The sequence below is a fragment of the Onychomys torridus genome, chromosome 5, assembly GCF_903995425.1.
Source record: "Onychomys torridus chromosome 5, mOncTor1.1, whole genome shotgun sequence".
Classification (NCBI taxonomy): domain Eukaryota; kingdom Metazoa; phylum Chordata; class Mammalia; order Rodentia; family Cricetidae; genus Onychomys; species Onychomys torridus.
The window spans coordinates 16,059,912-16,078,946 of NC_050447.1; the positions used below are offsets into that span (position 1 = coordinate 16,059,912).

At 46.4% G+C, this 19,035-nt stretch overlaps 2 protein-coding genes across 5 annotated transcripts in view; both read left to right on the forward strand.

Annotated features, from left to right (window-relative positions):
• The window catches only part of Nod2 (nucleotide binding oligomerization domain containing 2), a 48,477-nt gene extending 44,925 nt beyond the window's left edge, over positions 1-3,552 (forward strand). The window contains exons 12-14 of the mRNA XM_036188249.1: positions 294-377; positions 2,103-2,768; positions 2,891-3,552. Coding sequence (XP_036044142.1) covers positions 294-377; positions 2,103-2,175 — 157 coding nt within the window. The 3' untranslated portion in view covers positions 2,176-2,768; positions 2,891-3,552. The remainder of the gene's footprint in view (positions 1-293; positions 378-2,102; positions 2,769-2,890) is intronic.
• Positions 3,553-12,423: 8,871 nt separating this feature from the next.
• Positions 12,424-19,035, forward strand: part of Cyld (CYLD lysine 63 deubiquitinase) — a 47,092-nt gene continuing 40,480 nt past the window's right edge. For 2 of the 4 annotated variants that reach the window (XM_036187779.1, XM_036187783.1), the window contains exon 1: positions 12,424-12,490. The gene's annotated coding sequence lies outside the window, so the exon portion shown is untranslated. The other 2 variants (XM_036187782.1, XM_036187780.1) reach the window with 2 other exon arrangements.

Genomic DNA, 19,035 nt, shown 5'->3' on the forward strand with positions numbered 1-19,035 from the left:
CAGTTCTTACTCTTTGTGAGGCAGGCACTTCCTTATTCAGTCAGACTTGCTGAAAACTGGATGGAAAATGGTAGAGGTTGGATCTGAACCCTTGGAAGCCTGGCACTGAATGAACTGTGGGGCTCGGCTCATCCTTTATGTCCTTCATGTGCGGCTAGTTTGGTGAAGAAGGGTTCTCTTCACGGGAGCATTGGCCCTTGTGGATGATCTCACTTGTGTGGCAGGTTTCCTGAAACCAGAGCAGCACAGCAGACCAGTGTTAGAGTTGCACGCCTTGTCTACCTCTCTTCCAGGCTGTCCAACAACGGCATTACCTACCGGGGTGCAGAAGCCCTCCTTCAGGCCCTCAGCAGGAACAGTACCGTCCTGGAGGTTTGGTAAGGCATCTGGGGAAACTTCTTTGCCTTCCCAAGCTTTGCTTTTCCTACCTGTAGATGGGATGAGAGGAGAGAGGAATGGTGGGATTCTGAAGATGAGTTTTGACCCACATTAGATATTGTTCTGCACATGGTAGATTTTGACCTCTGGCTGTAAAGGAGGTCCGTCTCTCATAAGGAGGGGCCAGTTTTGCTCAAAATCAGAAGTAGTACTGGGTGTGATGGTGTAACTGTAATCCCAGTGCTCAAGAGGCCGGGACAGGAGGATTTTGTTTTGTTTTGTTTTTCTACACAGTGTTTCTCTGTGTAGCCTTGGCTGTCCTAGAACTCATTCTGAGACCGGGCTGGCCTAAGACTCAGAGAGGTCCACCTACCTCTCTGTCCCCTGAGTGCTCAAGGGTGAGACAGGAGGACTTTGGGTTTTAAGTCAGCCTAGGATACAGAGTGAAACCCTGTCTCAGAAAAACAGAGGGTGGGGAATGCAGTATGGCGTGGCTACATCTGTATCATTAAAAGCCACAGTTCTTCATGTGTTTGGAAAAGGCATCCAGATACCACTTGATTTAGGCTCCTATGTCTCATGTAAAAAGCAGAAAGGAATGGTCTGGCTTAAAATATAATGAGAGAAAATTACTATTGGTGTGTTTCAGGCATTGACTTAGGTATCAATATTTTAAAACTAAGAGAGTCCCTATGAGTCTGTATTTCAGATCAGGCATATATAGTGGTATATGCCTATAATGCTAGTACTTAGGAAACTGAGGCAGGATTGTAAGTTGCAGCAAATCTGGGCAAGAGCCTAGCTCCAAACAAAACAAGCACACTTTACAGTATTTTCTCAAAATTGCTGTCCACTCTGGGGCCCCATTTTCTCTGTCCCCCTGCTCACCCATCCCCAACCCCATCTCAGACAGAATCTCATGTAGCCCAGGCTGGCTTCAGACTCACTGTGTAGGCCAAGGAGAAACTCCCAATTCTTCTGTCTCCCTTCCAAGGCCTGGGATTATAGGTATGCATCACTGTGCATGGCCTGACCATTCTCAATGCCAGACATTTAACCAGGGTGGAGGAAAACTTGGCCCTTCTTAGGTGGGCAGACTCTTAGATCTGGCTGCAGACCCACAAGGCCTGTTACCTAGACAGTTCCCGCCAGCGCCTGTATCTTGTACAATAGCAAACAGATCTCAGATACTAAAATTGAAACCAAAGCTGAAATCCCCTGGGCTGGGACATTTTGCTTCCTGTGTGATTTCGAAGTCTCGTTGTTGGGGAGGTCGGGTAGTCTAGCATTTGAGACAGCCAGTTTGTTTGCTTTTTGGTGGTTTTTAAATCATTGCACAGGCCTAAGGGACGTCCCATTCTGTTGTCCAGCTGACCAGTCTCAGGCTGCTACTTAAGGGTTCCGATGCCCCTTGCTGCTGATGGATGAAGCTGAGTGGGCGTGGACTTGGCTCACTTCATTCTTAACAGATGTGATTATTGCCTGAAAAAGAACAGCTGGCCCTGGGAGTCTGTAGCTGGCATGGCCCAGTGTTGCTCATCCTGTGGGGTGGTCCAGACAGTCCTGGATGGCAGATGGTAAAAAGAGAACCCCTTCCATCTAGTGGGCCTGGCTGGGACTGAGCACCAGCCCCTCCCAGCTTGGGTTTAAGGGTGGCCACTGTCCATGCAAGCCTTCACTCAGGCTTGTCTTCACGCAGCTCACACTGCCTTTCATCTCTGCAGGTTACGAGGGAACACCTTCTCCCTGGAAGAAATTGAAACACTCAGCTCCAGTGACAGCAGACTCCTGCTGTGACGTCACAGCCTTGGAGGCTTGGAGGCTGGAGGCTGAATGCTTCAGGCAGTATCCATGTGCTACTCAGGGCTGGACATTTTCCCTGGGAGCACTATAGTCACCTTGAGAGAGCAGAAAAAGGTGCTCCAGTGCCCTCCAGAATTGACTTTTCCCAAGGATGCATGATGGTTGGTCTTGGTTAACTGAATCGGTTTAAGAGACGTGGGACTAGAGGACCACATTTCTGTGGGTGTCTAGAGAGAGTCATCATGTAGAACAGTAACTGAGAGGGGAAAGGACCTGACTGAATGTGGGTAGCACATTCCACTGGGTGCCCCATGGGACGAAGTTGAGGAGGAGGAAGACACCATATTGCATCCATGAGCCCCTCTTCTTCCTGAGTGAGGACTTCTGTGACTGCGGCCATCACCATGGGACAGCAGACTCCAGCATCTTCAGCCTTTCAACATGGTCCCATCACCAGCAACATTTTAGGGAGCTTCCAGGCCTCGAGCTGGGTGGAACTGCTGAGGTGTTCCGCCTCTTGGTCCGGGCAGCTATCAGATTCTCTGCCTCTCCAGATTGTCATTGTTGGACTACCCAGTCCTGATGGTGTAAGTAGATCTGAGAAATTCCCTTCCCTTTTTCTCTCCCTCCTCCCAACCCACTCTGTTGGTTCTGTTCCTCGGAACAACTCTGGCTAATGTACCTGCTTTTGCTCTTTTTTCTTTTCTAGGCTCTAAGCATGTGATGAACACAGGAGGCTTCCTCTGTCAGTACGTGGCTGGCCTACAGCTGAACGGCCAGGGTTCTTATGGGGGTCAGTCAGATCCACGGATGGCAACTCAGGGCCGGTTGGTGTGGAGACCTAGACCCACATGCGATACACCCCCTTCCTCTCTCTTGGAGAGGAATATTCAGGAAGCAGCTCTTAGCTATGTCTAGACTCAGCTCACCCTCTAAGGGCATCCCACTCTGGTCTCCCCAACTCACCCTGCATGAAGCCCAACAGGACCTCAACCCAGACAGCCAACATAATACCTATCCTGCTCTCCTTTCTTAACACAAATAACAGCCCCAGGGATGTTCTAGATTTACAAGAAAAACATGAGCACATTCCAGCTGGGACACACGTGGGCTTAGGTTTCCGGTAACATCCATTACTCTGTAGCTGAGCCTTTGGAATCGGCCCCTCCCTCAGCTGAAGCTTTTTAGAATTAATCTGGGCCAGAATTTCAACAACCCCACCAGGCCTCAAGTTGGTGAACCAAACTCTAACAACGGACTTCTGAAGCATATTCATAAAAGACAGCTCTATTTTATCTGTGACAGAATGCTTTAGGATATAGAGTCAGGGGTTGGAGGTTTGCAGGGGACAAAACCGGGCCTTTTTTTTTTTTTTTTTTCTAAGCAAGGTCTTTTTGTGTTTTTCAAAATGCCACCTTTGTAATTTGTAAATTATACAGATTTTACTGCCTTCCATATCATTATGTGTGAAAACAGGTTAATATTTATAAACTGCATTGTTTTATTTTAAGTTGGTACTTTTATAGAAAATGTGGTCATGAACTTTCTGTTATAAATAACCACAGAGGTGAAAACTATTGAGTTACCAAAGCTGTGTTCATTGTGATGAAACATTTAAAAATATTCCTCAAACCTGTCAAAATTTTAAAGTACCATGTTCTATAATGAGGGGACAATGCTATTTCTATCGGGTAATTTATTGCTTGGTGCAAAGGCAATTCTTAGAAATTGCTGGCAGTCAAAACACATTTGGCTTCAAGTTAGCAAAGTCTAACCCAGCATGAAATCTGAAGCTATTCTAGAGCCCCATAGGGCCCATGGGGACAGCCCCCTGGGCCTTCTTTAGTTCTTTCCAAGTGGCTGTGGAAGTAGGAACCTTTTAGCAGGAGGAAGATGAAGATGGCAGGTGTTTGGCTGTCCTCTGCCAGCAGCCTTCTGCACTGGCCTCCCTGACAGGAAACTTAGCTGTTCACCAGGAGCAGGCACACTGGTGGTTGCTGGCTGTGGGGGAGGCCTGCGTCCTTAGACATGTTCTGTGTGTCTGGTTTGCTAAATGTTGGGGCATTTTCCTGTGTGTGTGTGTGTGTGTGTGTGTGTGTGTGTGTGTGTGTGTGTGTGTATCCATGGACTCTCTTTGTTCCTGGAGCTATGCCCTGCCTGCGTGGTGATGCAGATGATTGGGGGAAGCAGGGATAGGGCCACCTTCTCCATGGAAGAAATATAGCGGCCATTTGCATAGCACAATGTTGGATGGTAAGCTCATCTTCAGTAATAATTTATTAACCAGTTATGTCAGAACAATTGGCCATTGTCCTTGTCCTCAAAGCACCAGGGTGGGGACAGAGGGAAAGGTAGGCAGAAAGCAAGTCCGTTAAGTGCAAGTGTAAAAGGATACTTTCCTCTTAAAGTACTAGGAAGGAAACTGCTATAGCCAGGATTTCACTGTTCCTCAGAGGCCCATACACTGATGACTTGGTGCCTGGCTTGTGATGCCGTTGGAGGTAAAACTGGAGGAGGTGGGGCCTGATGGAGAGAAGTGAGGTCATCGGGGATCATGCTCTTCTCCGGATATCAGGACCTCTGACCCTTTCTGGTCTTCTTGCTTCTTGTCTACCATGAGGCAAACAGATCCTATGGCCATGTTTCTGCTGGAGCTCACTGTACTGCTATAGGTACAGCAATAAGGCCAAGAGACTAGTGAGCCCACGTAAGCCTTTTCTCTCCCGTGCTACTGTCTCAGGGGTTCATTTCTGCCTCAAAGGAAAGCTGAGTTACTGAGAAACAAACAGAGGCAGCAGGGCCAGGGAGCTTTCTTTGGATGAGCTAGGAAAGCTCTGTCCTCATGGAAAGGAGCTGACCAGGCCACCAGTGAGTGGGCAGTGGGGCTTTCAATGTCATGGAGCCAACGGCACAAAGACTGTTCAGACAAGATCCTTGATGTGCAGCAAGCTGAGTAATAGTCCCCAAAGACATCAGGTCACTTGTGTGTCCTTATGAGAGGCAGGGTAGTGGTGGTGGTGGTGATGATGGTGGTGGTGGTGGTGATGGTGGTGGTGGTGGTGGGGTGGTGGTGGTGGTGGTGGTGATGGTGGTGGTGGTGATGGTGGTGGTGGTGGTGGTGTGGTGGTGGTGGTGGAGGTGGTGATGGTGGTGGTGGTGATGGTGGTGGTGGTGGTGGGGTGGTGGTGGTGGAGGTGGTGATGGTGGTGGTGGGGTGGTGATGGTGGTGGGGGTAGTAATAGTGGGGTGTTGTTGTTGTTGTTGATGGTGGGGTAGTAATGGTGGGGTGGTGGTGGTGATGGAAGTGGTGGTGGAAGTGGTGGTGGTGGAGGTGGTGGTGATGGGGTGGTGGTGGTGGTGGTGTGGTGGTGGAGGTGGTGGTGGTGGTAGTAGTGGTGGAGGTGGTGGTGGTGATGGGGGGTGGAATGACATGGAGAAGGCACTATGACAGCTGAAGCAGATGCCATGCTGCTGGCCTGGAAGGCAGAAAGGGGGTGTTAAGAAGTGATGGCTGCAGGACTGGAAGCTGGGAATGACAGGGAAGCAGCCTCCCCTCTCCTCCCCTCCCCTCCCCTCCCCTGACCCCAGAGTCTTGGAGGGAGCCCAGTCCACTTTGGACTTAGAAGTGATGGAGGTATGTCACTTTCAGACCCTCTGTTTGTGATGGTTTGCTACAACTGTAGGAAATGAACACATTGTGCTTGCTGTGAGCCAAGGAGAGGACATCACGTGATGGGCTGGTAGGGGCAGTTCTTGATGGTCATGATCAAGAATCTGGTCTTGACCTTGGAATAAAGGCAAATATTGTGGCACATGCCTGTAATCCCAGTACTCATGAGGCTCAATAGGAGGATTTAGCATTTGAGGCCAGCCTGGGCTATGTAATGAGAATCTATATCAAAAAAACAGAAATAAGAAAAAGAAGGTCAAGCCATTGGAATGTTCCAAACAGGGGAGATATGATCCAACTTTTCTTTAATGAAGAATTTTGCTCCTGGGTGGAGATGTGACCCAAATTCCTAGGGGTGGGGATGAGAGAGGAGGAAGTGGAAAGGAGGCTGAGGAATTAGTGCATGCTGGGTATTGGTGGGGGAGGTGGCGCTGGGAAGATGGACCCCAGAGACCCTGTGGAGGTGGATGCCAGAGGCTTACAGGTAGATAGGAGAGAATCTAGGAAAGGTAGAAAGGGAAGAATCCAGAATGATAGATTTTAGTCCTGAGCATGGGGCTGGGGACAGCAGGTAGGAAATAAGCTGAGAAAGGAAAGACTTCTGTTTCAGATGATCAGGTTTGCCTGAGAGAAGTCAAGTTGTACTGTATCAGGCTGGAGCCCAGAGAGGGCACTGCCGCAGAGAGTGGGGTGGGTGTCCTCAGCATCAAAGTGAGGCATTCTCAGAACTGGACAGCAGAATCCAGGGAGAGACTGGGAAGAAATAAGGGGTGGGAGCCAAGTGTGGTGGTGTACACTAGTAATCCCAGCACTGGGCAGGGAGAAGCGGAACAATTAGGGTCATCTTTGGCTCCGTACTGGGTTGAGGTCAGCCTGGACTACGTGAGACTCCATCTCAAACAGCAACAATCAATCAGTCAGTCAGTCAATCAATCAATCAATCAATCAATCAACATTAAAAAAAAAAAAAGGAAATCAACAACAAAACAAAAAGGGGAATAAGGTATTACAAAGACCCGGACAAAGACAACACCCACAACTTGGTAGGACATTATTGACAGAGTTCAGAGTTGAAGAACTTTCCAGACTTTGAAAAGGCCAGCAGACAACCCTGAAAGGACTCAGGCCTCAGCAGGTATCCCGTGAACTCAGGTTCTCAGTCTTAAATTTCTTTGACTGAAAAGTTATTGGAGAAGTGCATGTGCTCGTAGCCCTTGGCTTAACCCGGTCCTTGCAGATTTCCCCACTTGGCCAAAAGTACCTAATTCTTGGTGTGTAAGAAAAGGTACCAGAGTGGGAGACTTTTCTAGATTTTAGTTTAGGAAACTTTTCAGATTTTAGCTATATTTATCATGATCCTGGGAAAAAGTGGTCATGGAGTATTTTCCTCACCCCTACCACCTCCTCCACAATCAGGAAACAAGATACTGAAATGAATATGTGGCACTGAAATGTGATCAAAAGGCTGGAGGTGCAGCTCATTGGGAAAGCACTTGCTTTGTGCAGTCCAGGGTTGAGTCTTCAATATCAAGAAAGAAGAACCAAGAACGGTGGAACTGTGTCTGAAGTGGGCTGAGTCTAGGCCAGAGACTGGATGCTCTACTTCAACAGTGTATCATCAGGGTGTCTTCTCCCACTCAGTCGGTCCAGTGTGGGGGGTGAAGAAGCTCCAGCAGTGTGCATGCTCAGCCTCAGGTCTGGGATCATGACTGCAGGTCATCCAGGACATGGGGACTGCACTGAGCAATTTCCTGTTGGAGAGTTACATCCAAACAGACAACAGCTGTGTAGACCGGAAACACAAGCTCTTTAGTTGTGCTCCCCTGAGGTGCCTGTTGTTTTGACTCTAAACCCCACCTTAACCTATAATTATTTTCCCCAACAAGCCTCCATCCAACCATCTAAGCACAGCTCTCCTCTGTCACTCAGAGGCAACTTTTGTTCTAAGGAACACAGCATTCGTTCCCAAAATCAGAATAACTTCCTTTCTTTATTTGTCTCTTTCTAAACTTCTCTTTCCCTTAATTTTTTTTTTTTTTTTTTTGACATTTTGTTATGAGGCCAAGGCTGGCTTTGAACTTGAGATCTTCCTACCCCAGCCTTTCTACTGCTGGGATGACACGTGTGTACCACCATGTCTAGCTATTGTCTTCCTTGGCCTCTTCAGTTCCACATTCCCTTGCATCCACCCCTTCCTGCTCAGTGCTCCCATTCCCGGGAACCAAGGGGTCCCTTGACTGTTGCGGTCAGTCCTTTGGCTGGGCTCCTTGCTTCTGCCCTGGGCCTGCAGATCGAGTCAGACGAGCTGCTGCTGTTCTCTAGGCCCTCTTTGCCTTCCCGTCCAGTTCAGAGGAAGGTCAAGTTAACCATTCTGTATCTGTTCTGGAGTTCCCTTTGTCTCTGTCACCGTGTTCTCTACAATATTGCTTTGCTGAGGGCTTTTCTGCTTCCAGACCACACACCTGCCCATCATTCCTGTGGTGCCCCTGTTCCCTGAGCTAGGTTTGTGCCTGTTTCCTTAGGGTTTTGCCACACATCACCTCCTTGAGGGAGTTCTTCCCTAAACAGTCTGCCCATCTCCACTCTTTCTCCTTCCTGCCTCAGGGTCTTCTCAGTGTGGACTCCTTGTGTGCATTCGCCTCCTCCTTCTTGACTATCCCTCAAAGTCCTATGTTTTGAAGACCTAGCTGCCAATCCGTCCCACCGTGGGGAGGCAGTGGAGCCTTTAAGAGTTGGGAGCTCTTCTGTCATTTGGGACTGTGCCACTGAGGGAGATACTGGGACACTGGCTCTCTGTCATGTCTCTTTTGCTTCTTGACTACCACAAGGTAAGGGCTCGCCACCCTATGATAGCTCCATACCATAGGCTCAAAGCAACTGGCCAAACCAACCAGGAAACCCCTGAGCCAAAAGCAGCCCTTCTTTCTTCTAAGTTAATTTCCTCGGGTATTTCGTCACAGCAACAGACTTTAGCAAAGGCTGACATACTTTCCTTGGAATGCCAGCAACTTGAGAGCAGAGGCGGAGCTCACTGCAGTGCCCCAGCCTGCAAAGGTACAAGGCACATGCTAGGCACTCAATATATTTTATTTTTAGCTAAGTGAAGCCCTGGCTCACTTCATGAGCTGGTTTCAATGGGACCAGAAACCAGCACTGGCATGGATGAGAAGAATGGATCTCCTTCCCGTGGCACCGCCAGAGCTTCCTTCTCAAGGAAGGTTGGCTCTACTGGACATGAGATCATGCTCAGTGCATGCACTGCCCCAGATGGGTCCAGATGTGGTGCAGATGTGTCAGTGAAGAGCACCAAGCCTTTCCCTCTGTGCGCCTTCGAGTCGCCCCCAGAAATCACTCATCGCTGATAAGTACTGATAACAGCTCAAAGAGGGGAGCAGGGGCTCAGCTGGGTTAATTTAAAGGTGTTTAATGTAATCCTTTTTATCTCATTGAAGAGAGCTTTTAGGTGGCCAGTGGGAAAGCTCCCAGATGGAGCGCTCAGGTGTGCTGCGAGTCCCCTCCACAGAGATAAATACATCTGGGATGGAGGAGTCTCAGCTCCCCATCTCTGGTCAAGACACCATGCTGGGCTTCCATAAAGGAAGCAATGGTACCCTAGCCTCACCTGCAAGGCTCCCTGGTCTAGGTAGCTTCTCGGCTCTGAGGCCATTCTGATTCTGAGCCGTGTTCACTGGATTGGTGGGAACCCAAGTAGAACCATGGAGGCTGCGGGGCATGACTGGAAGTTGCCTCCTCTGGGGAGGACCGGAGACACCAGACATCTACTTTGGGCTGTGTTAAGTACTGATACGGAGTAAGCAGAGAAGCATGAAATAAACACAGTGAGTGTTTATTGAGTGTTCAGTGAGGCATAGGGCAACACTTGGGAGGCATGGAGCGGGTGTATGTCATGGCCATGCCAGCACTACTAAGAAATGTTTCCTTCAGTCCCCACTGTGTGTCTGACACAGCTCCTAAAAAGCTACCTGGATTCGCAATGTCTACAGGGGGGGCTGCATTCAATTCACTGGCCATGTGTTCGGGGGTCCTGCACACGCAGTAAGAGAACTGGACTGGGTAAGGCAGCTTAGAGTCACATTCACTACCAGGCTAAAGATCCTTCAGGAAGTCCCATCGCTCTGGGAATGAGGCCCCACCTGGCCCCGATGAAGTGTGCCACGCTGTCAGAGCTTTGCCCTTCTTAGTTCCTTCAATATGTCATGCACGTTCTGTTCCCTTTGGATTGCTCCCTCAGCTCTTGCTGCCATTCACCATCGCTCTCTCCGAGTGCGCTCCTCCCTCCTGAGACTACCTCTTAGACTGTTCTTAACCTAACTGTGACTGAGCATCAACAGTGACAGTAGGGGGCTACCCTGTGCTCCCTGATGGAGGCGATGGAGGCGTTCCTCTTGTCCGCTCCTAAGCAACTAACTCAACCTCATCTGCATGGAGCCAAGGCCAGGTTGGGTGGGACAGGCTGAGGGTAGAGAAACAGTATCAGAGGGTCTGGAGTCATCTGGAAAAGACTGCTGGGAGAGTTTGGACTTGGGCTGGGTCCTACAGGAAGGGAAGCTTAGGGAGGGATGATAAGCACTCAGTCAGAAACCATTTGAACACGGGTGGTGGGGAACAGCGTCTGTGTGACTGAGAGAATCTGTTTTCCCTCTCTGGACCTTACTCTCCCTTCTGTGAAATGAGAGGCTGGAAGATGAAGAACTGCAAGTCACACAGTGTGATGACACTGTTCTCCTTTTCAGATCATGGCAGCTATCTCTTGAGCCTGAACGTACAGCTTCAGCATCGTGGTGGCTCAAGTCTAGGCAGTCAGTACCAACTGACAGGGACGGTGACTAAGAGGAACCTGGGTGGAAGGCTGGCTTGGCTTAGCTGATGGTCTTGGATGAAGTCAGGCCCTGACCCCGATTCGGTGAGCACGTGAGAACAGGAGGACTAAGTGAGATGTGTGGCCGCTGCAGCCAGGAGCGGCCAGTCGATGGACAGTGTGCACAAGAGAAAGGATCTGAGGAGAGAAAACAGAATGGGAGGACCGTGGCAAGCTGGGGAGAACAAGAGTGCTTGCCTGGTTGAAAGATCCCCAGAGTCCACTTCCTCAACTCCTTTCTCTTCCTTGTTGGATGGAGTCAAGCAAAACCAGTTTTCAGGCTGGAACCTTCTCCCACACAGCCAGATTGGATCTCCGAGTCCTGCCAGTGTCACAGGGGAATCCAGATCTATAGGGGAATGTTGTTGCCCAAGGCCACTGCACGTCACTATTGATTCACATCATGCTGCTTCTCGCTGGAGCTCAGGAAGCTGGGAACAGGATGTATGTGTACCAATGAAAGGCAGGAGAGGAGGGAGGCTGAGGCTTACAAAAGATGTCAATATCATCATGGGTGATTTTGGCAGGGAGAGTTGTGGTGAGTTTGTACTGTTAGTAATCACCCATGTGTCTGCCCGCTTTTAGGTTCTCACTGGTTTCAATTCTTTGGATTTTCAGAAACATGCCACTTTCCACTGGGGGAATTCGTGTCACGATTAAACACACACACACACACACACACACACACACACACACCTCCTTCTTTCTCAGTATTAATCACCTTCTCCCATAATTAGTAGTTAAAATGTCAAAGGAGAAGGAATTAATTAAGAGAACTATCCACTGAAGCAAAGCATGTACTGCCAGGCTCTGGGCTGATTATAAAAAGAGTTTCCTTAAATATTTTGAGCACTTTTGGGAGTCAGAAGCCTCCCTTCTAATTGAAAGATCCTTAACTATACCCCCAATCTGGCTGGTGGCCAGGGGTGCAAGCTTGGGTAAGGTGGGGGGTGGAAATCCTTTCTCTATCCTTAGGAGACTCTCTCCAACCCGGGATAGGTGGCCACAGAGATTCAAAACCAGCAGGTGTTCCAGACCCCATCTGAAGGCAGGAAGAGCTTCAACTTTTACTGCGCGCCTCCTGCTAGGAGATACTCTGCAGCATTTCACAATAATCCGGTAAGGCAGGTGTACTGACACCTCCATTCTACAGATGAGGACATTGAGGCTCAGCATGGTTGGGAGTTCCCCATGTCACAAGGAGAATAATTGGGAAAGAAAACATTGACTCTTCGGTGTGATTCTAAGCTTTGATCTTTCATGGAATTCTGAAAAACAATTCTCCGCTCTCCTCTGGATCTCTTCCCACCCCAGTTTTGACAGCTAAGCCAAGAGCCAAGACCCGCGCAACGGAGGTGGAGCTGGGAGCACAGCGCCCCGCCCAGGTCTGGTTTCAGCCAATGGTGACGTGGCATCCTCAGCCTTTTGTCCAATCAGCCATCGCTCCTCGCCCCCAGCCTTTCTCTTCTGCCCCTTCTGCCCCGCCCCTTCGCTTTCCCTTTGGCTCCACCGAGCTTGACCGAGCGGAAAGTCCCTTCAGCCGACGCCACGCCCGCAGCCACTGGAGGGGGGGGGTCTGTTGCAGGAAGACCCAATCAGAGCGCGCGCAGGGACGAATCTCTGGATACGATTGGCTGGCGCGGCGTCTGCCCTCTCCGCCCCCGCTCCTCCCTCCCCGCGGGCGGTTCGGAGGCGGGGCAGGTGGGGGCGGGCCCAGGTAGCAGGTTCGGCTGCGCGGGGGGCCCCCCAGCGAGCCTGAGGTAAATACTGGGGTGGTGGGTGTGGGGCTCCGGGCCGGCCCGGGACGCCGGCTCTGAAGCCGGGGCCGGGTCGTTGAGCGGCGGTCGAGGAGGGTGAGTGAGCGCGGCCGAGCGGCCGAGGCCAGGTTTCCGGCGTTCCTGCTCTGCCTCGGGCTCCCTGAACCGCTGAGGCGACCGTGGGGCCTCAGCGCCAGCCCGTTAGCTGCCCCGGGCCGCCGAGCCTCTGCCGTCGGCCGCGGCTGCCCACCTCTAGCCTCCGGGAGGGCTCCCGAGTCGCGGGACTCCCGGATCGGAGGGCTTGGGTGGGAGCAGCGCAGCACCCAGTCCCCCTGTTTGGCCCGCCGCCGTTGACAGACGGGGAAACTGAGGCCGGGACTCTAGCTAGCTCCCAGCAGCTGCGGGAGGCACGGGGAGCCCCGGGTTAGGGCACTCTGTGCCTGTGTTGTGTGGGGGGCTCCGGTGGCTCCTCTCCCGGAAGAGCAGTCCGGCCTCGCTAATGGCGTGCTCTTTCAGTTTCCCTGGTCTGGCGGGGAGGATGGGCTCGCACTGTCATGTAGATGTAGTTGGAAGGTGTGCCCCGTGGAGACAGGGACTTCGTCTTCCTTTTATTGTCGTGGTCAGCGGTGGAGGAGAACCGCGAAGTCGTGAATGAAGATCACGGTCTTGAGCTGAGTTCGGCTGGGTCAGCTGCCAGGTTATTCATGTCCTTGGCATCCGTTTCTATTCCACCCCTTGGCATTTGCATGTTTTTAAGAGTTTGTCATCTTCTAGCCATCAAGCCTTGCAATCTCCCAACCCCCACTGCTCTCCTCTCCCTCTCTGATTTTCCCTGGAGAGTTGTCTCTTTAGAGGAGCATTCATTCATACCTTTTTTTTTTTTTTTTTTTAAACTTGGGGCTAATTAGGGAATCTTAATAAGATTGTTCATTTTTGTAATCATTGGCTCTAGAGAAGAATGCAGGCCTCAAGAGGGCGTGCATTCAAGTGTCAGTCTCCTGCACACCCCCTCATCCCGCAAGTAGGTTGAGTGGCCCCAAGAATTTAGCCTGCTGCTCCCCACTGGGTAGTGGGTGGATTTGCACTTGAACAGTATTAAGAGAAAATGACTTGCTGGAAATTCTTAGTGAAGTTCATGTCATTTGAATGTTGACAATACCCAGAACATTCTCTAATGTTCTGTTGCAAAATTTTAAGATATTCTTTCAAAGAAATCCTTGTTTGGAGTGGTAACTTTTGAGATGAGCTGATAAGGCCAGGAACTTGTTATATAAAATAACATCAAACAGCAGATAACCTAAACTGTGGTTAAGTGATTTAAGGAAGTCTTTAAATAGGACAGTAATTATCCTGCTCATCAAACTATACTAGTATTTTGTTCCTGGTTTGTATACTATGATCTTAAATTTCTTTGTTTTTTTTTTTTTTTTTGAACATGTCATAGGTGGTGTGAGGATAGGAAGCCAGTTTCAAATGAAGCTGAAAGCAACTTGGTTTCATAATTGTGACATTTTTCCTTGTTTCTACTTACATGTGTAACAGCATAGTCTAAGACTGATTGTGATTTCATTTATTCAGAGAATTAATGTTTTAGGCCAAAGTCATGTTTCCTGTTCCTTGATTGTACTTTTAATATGGTAGAAACTTTTAGTCACTTAAAAAGGATAAGGAAATAGCATTTTGGCTGTTCCCACCTAAGCTAATCAAGTTTTCTAGCGTAGGCCCTGAGTGGGGGAGGTCATGGATTTAGAGCACAGTGGCTAGGTTTAACTCAAGGGACAGTATTGTTCCTGTCCTCCTGATAGGACTGTAGATGCAAGAACCAGACTTTTTCTTTTTTAAACCTTGTAAGACCCACTTGTTGTAGGGACTGTCTCCTTGTGTCACACATTTATTCTGGACTTGAAGTCTCTGTATTTCTGTTTACTGTTGAGGCATTTAACAACTTGTTCTTTTAGTGATAGTTGTTTTTTCTTAAAATAATAGTCATTCTAGCTGTCTTGAAGCATTTGGAAAAAGATGTGTCTCTAGCGTATCCATTGCCAGCCTGCCTACCTCTTTACCATTTATGATTTGGGCAGGATTTAGCATTGCAATTTCTATGCTGATTTAGAAAGCTTCTTGTGGTGTTTTAGGAAAACGAGGCTACCTTAGAAAATGCCAGACGTTCTTGAATCTGTTTTTGTGAGTTTATTAGGGATGGTACAACCTGATCACTTGAGCTGATATCAAGATGTCTTATAGTCTAGAAAAGTTAACAGTTACCATTTTTGTGTAGTTAATGACCATTTGTACTGTGGTTTCTAGAACTTGGTAATTCTGATCGTTAATATTTGTTGTAGGACCTATATCTGGATCATCTTTTCATTTTATTTATTGGACATTGGTCAACATTTATATTTTTCAACCTTCATTTAGTTTAATGATTTTTATCTTAATATAACTAAATGCTCCTTTACTCAGCATTCAGGTCATCAACAAGCTCATATAAACAGATACAATTTCAAAGCTCTGTGCTTCTTTCATGTCTCCAGTGCCCTCAAAAAAGAAAGAAAAAGCCTCTGTTTGTCCTTGTTTGAGGCTGAACACACTGCTGTGTCCTAGCTCTTTGATACTCTTCTTTCAGTACTTCATTAATTTTCAAAATACATACGATCGCTGTTACCCAGTCTGACCTGAGACAGTGTTTAGATGAATTGTTCGTGATATACTCACTTTCACAGTTATTCCATTTGCCAAGTAACAAGAGAGTACAATTGAAAAATTCTCCCTCACTAACCCCATCCTCTTCACTGTGAACTTGGTGGGTCTTCTTTTCCTTGTGCTGTATTACAGCAGTCATGACCTGTATTTAAAGCAGAGCTGAGTGAGTGGGAAGCAGTCATCACACATTACTTAAAGTCTGTAGATTTTAGCGTCTAACCCTGGCTGTATACTAAACCCTGATCTGGAAAGAACTCACAATGGGATTTTGATGTTCCTCTTTGTAGAGTCTTGAGGCTGTTATTATTGCTTGGGGTTATAAGACTTTATTTAACATACTGTGAAGATCCCAGTGGAATGAGAATCTTGGCATTACATTCACTACTACAGTGGGAGGAAAGATATGTTAGTGCATTTCTTTTGTAATGCTGATATCTTGAGATGATAAATGATTATTTGGTTTATCATCAAGTATATATGTAGAAAGGGCCATAAGTTTTTCTTTCAACTTTATTATTTGTAATAAAGGAAATTAATTGTAATGTGTTTCAAACATATTCTTTTTTTACATTAAAAATTTTTTTTATTCATTTTACATACCAACCACAGATCCCCCTCTCATCCCTCCTCCTGCTCCCTCAAAAGTATTTTTAATATATTCCTTCTAAAAGAGGGAAGGTCACACATGTTTCTTATATTTGGATAATACCTTAAAAAAGTGTTTTGTAATGTTTGTTTTGACTATTCTAGTTGTCTGTTGTGACCTGTCCTATTACTGAGTATAAACTCAGGTTCACTTGTGCAACAAGTTGGCAGACATTCATCACTCTTTGTCAGGTTCACTTTAAAAATGGTGCTTTAAAACTTCTGTTTATTTCCATGAACCTTTTTACAAACCAAGGAGCTATATCATTCTTTTTTAAACTGTGGACTACATCCTTTAATGAGTTGCAAAAGGCAATTTTGTAATCAAATTCATTTACAAGATAATGTCCTAAAACACATGTAGTGATTTGTTTTGCTTTGATAATATTTCATTAACACTAATGTTTTTTATTTCAAATTGTGGCATTAGAGAACCAGTAGAATAGGCAGCTTCTAGTTTACTATTTAAAGACACCTGGTTTTAGAAAATTTTAGAAATAAAAAGAATTTATTTTAAAAATAAAATATCTATGAAATGTTTTTGGCCAAAATTTTGCATTTTAAAGAGGTGACTCCCCTCCCCTCCCCCCCGCAAGCAATAATTCACTGCTTTTTGACTTCCTCAACCTCTAGGAACAGTCTCAAGAATATCTTTGTAATAAGGCTTTATGCACCTTACTCTTCAGACTCTTCTAGCCAACCTAAACTCACAGAGATCCGCCTGCCTCTGCCTCTTGAGTGCTGGGATTAAAGGCGTGCGCCACCACCGCCCGGCTAATCACCTCACTTCTTAGAACTGATTAGAAACAGTAATTTGGAAAGCAGGAGGCTGCAAAAAGAGTCAAAGACAGACTGCAGGAAATCACAGAAAATGGCTGATTGCAAGAGGGACATACAAGTATAGACTATGATTTATAAAAAACAGGAAAGAGAGCCAGAGGACAGGATGGAAAACTTTCTAATGAAGTAATAAATAGCCTTATATATTGAGGCTCACTAATAATAATTTATATTTCTAATGATAACTTAGTTATAGAGAAAAAGTAATTTCCTTTCTTGAAAAATGCTTACATATTAATAGCATTTTAGTAAAAAAAACCAAAAAACCAAACACTTTATCTTGGTGCCTCAGAGGCACAGAGCCACATTAAGGGGTTGTGTAGTTTCTTGCATGCCCTTTTGAGGGATTTTGTTTATGTCGGGCTAAGATTGAGGTATCCACAGGTGTGTTATGTAAGTGGCAGAAAGAAATTATTCCGATTCTGTTGAAGTAGACAGTGCCCTCAAGTGGAATTAAAGACACATTACAAAAGGATGCAGAAAGGAGCCGCTCATGCTGTCCTTGCCTCAGTCCTCACCAAATGTTGCACAGATGCCTTACGTGATGGTGATTTGGAGGAGTGACGACTTTTGCCTGTCTTGGGTGACCTGTGTCTCTCATTTGGGCTTGCAGAGGGACAGACTTGTGAAAATGTTACTATGATGGGGATCCTTTGTCACCTAAAAGTGTTTTCTAAGAGAAATAAATGTTATTCTGTCGGTGGAATTGCCAGGTTGCTTAATCATTGAGTCAAATAATGCAGTTTGATGTTTTAGTTTTAAGTGTATTTGATTTGAATTATAAGAATAAAATGCAAGCATATGATAGCTTTATTAGTTGCTGCCTTTAACCACAGGGCTAGAGAAGGATATCTTTGTCTCAAAGGATGAAACAAACAAGTACTGCATTTGGGAACCAAGTAGCCACATTCATTCTTTTTTTTAAAGATTTATTTATTTATTATGTATATGGTATTCTGCCTGCATGCTAGAAGAGGGCGCCAGATCTCATTACAGATGGTTGTGAGCCACCATGTGGTTAATGGGAATTGAACTCAGGACCTCTGGAAGAACAGCTAGTGCTCTTAACCTCTGAGCCATCTTTCCAGCCCTGAAGTAGCCACATTCTTATGACAGAGATACATAGAAACCATTCTTTTCAGAAAGGTAATTAAATAATGAAGCCCTTAATTTTAAGGAATGAAATTATGTGGGTTTTTTTTATGTTTGTTTGTTTTGTTTTTGTTCTTTGACAGTCCCTATACCATGGATTTCTCAACTGGTTTGTAATACCTGGCATGGATTCCCTCTAGCAGAGCAGACCTCAGATCCAATAGAGCATAGTTGGTTGATCCCATCACAGTCAGGCCACTAGTGAGCATGTCTTGCCTGCTGGGTTAGTGGTGTACTTCCCAGGGTTCACAGCAAGGTAAGACCCCTGATGTCCTACTCTGCCTATCAGCACTGTGAAATCTAGTCAGCAGGAAGATGTGTCCATCCCAGCTCTAACTTGGTTTCTTGGTTTCTCTATATCTTACAGCTAAGGAATGTGGTGCCTTAAGTAATAGAATCTCATCATCTACTTATGATGGGCAACCAAGGGGGCTGGCAAGAGTCTGTAGGATATCTCCCTTCTAATTCTAATTTTCTTTTAACTTATATTTTTTAAATTGGCATACAAAATAGTAGATTTTTGACTGGTTAGATTTCTTAGCAGGTCTGGGTGCTTCTGCCAAGCCTGATGACCTGAGTTTTATTCCTGGAGCCTACATGATGGACAGAGAGAACCAATTCCTACATGTTGTCCTTGTACTTTTACATGTGAACTGTGGTAAATGTGTGTAGCAAGAGTGGACAACTTTGCCTTGCTCCTGATTGTAATGGTATTGCTTCGAGCTTTGCTACATTTAGCATGGTGTTGACCATGGGCTGTCATATACAGCATTTGAAATTACATTGTTTTAAGCCATCAGTTAAAGTAGGCTTTAAGATGAGGCTACAGAATTGTGAAATTATTTTTGTAACAGTTTAAATGAAAAATTGAAGCTGGAAGATAATCACTTGTATATTCTTTCCTTTTCTACATAGTTAAAATTGTGGTATAAAAACCACAATTTATAGATATAAACATCAAAATCAGATTGGATTAAAAGTCTTAGAGCAATGTAATATAGTCATATGTCTTTATTACATAGTCTAAAATTTGATGCTCTAAACCATTTTCTAATATTCTTTATATACTCAAGATTATATTTAACACTTGTGATTATAAGAAATTAAATGGTAGTTATAATTAATATAGTTAACATCTCCCTGTCTAAGCGCAAAAGCTACAAGATTATGAAAATGAAATTGAGGGGCTAAAGAGATTGGTCAATGGT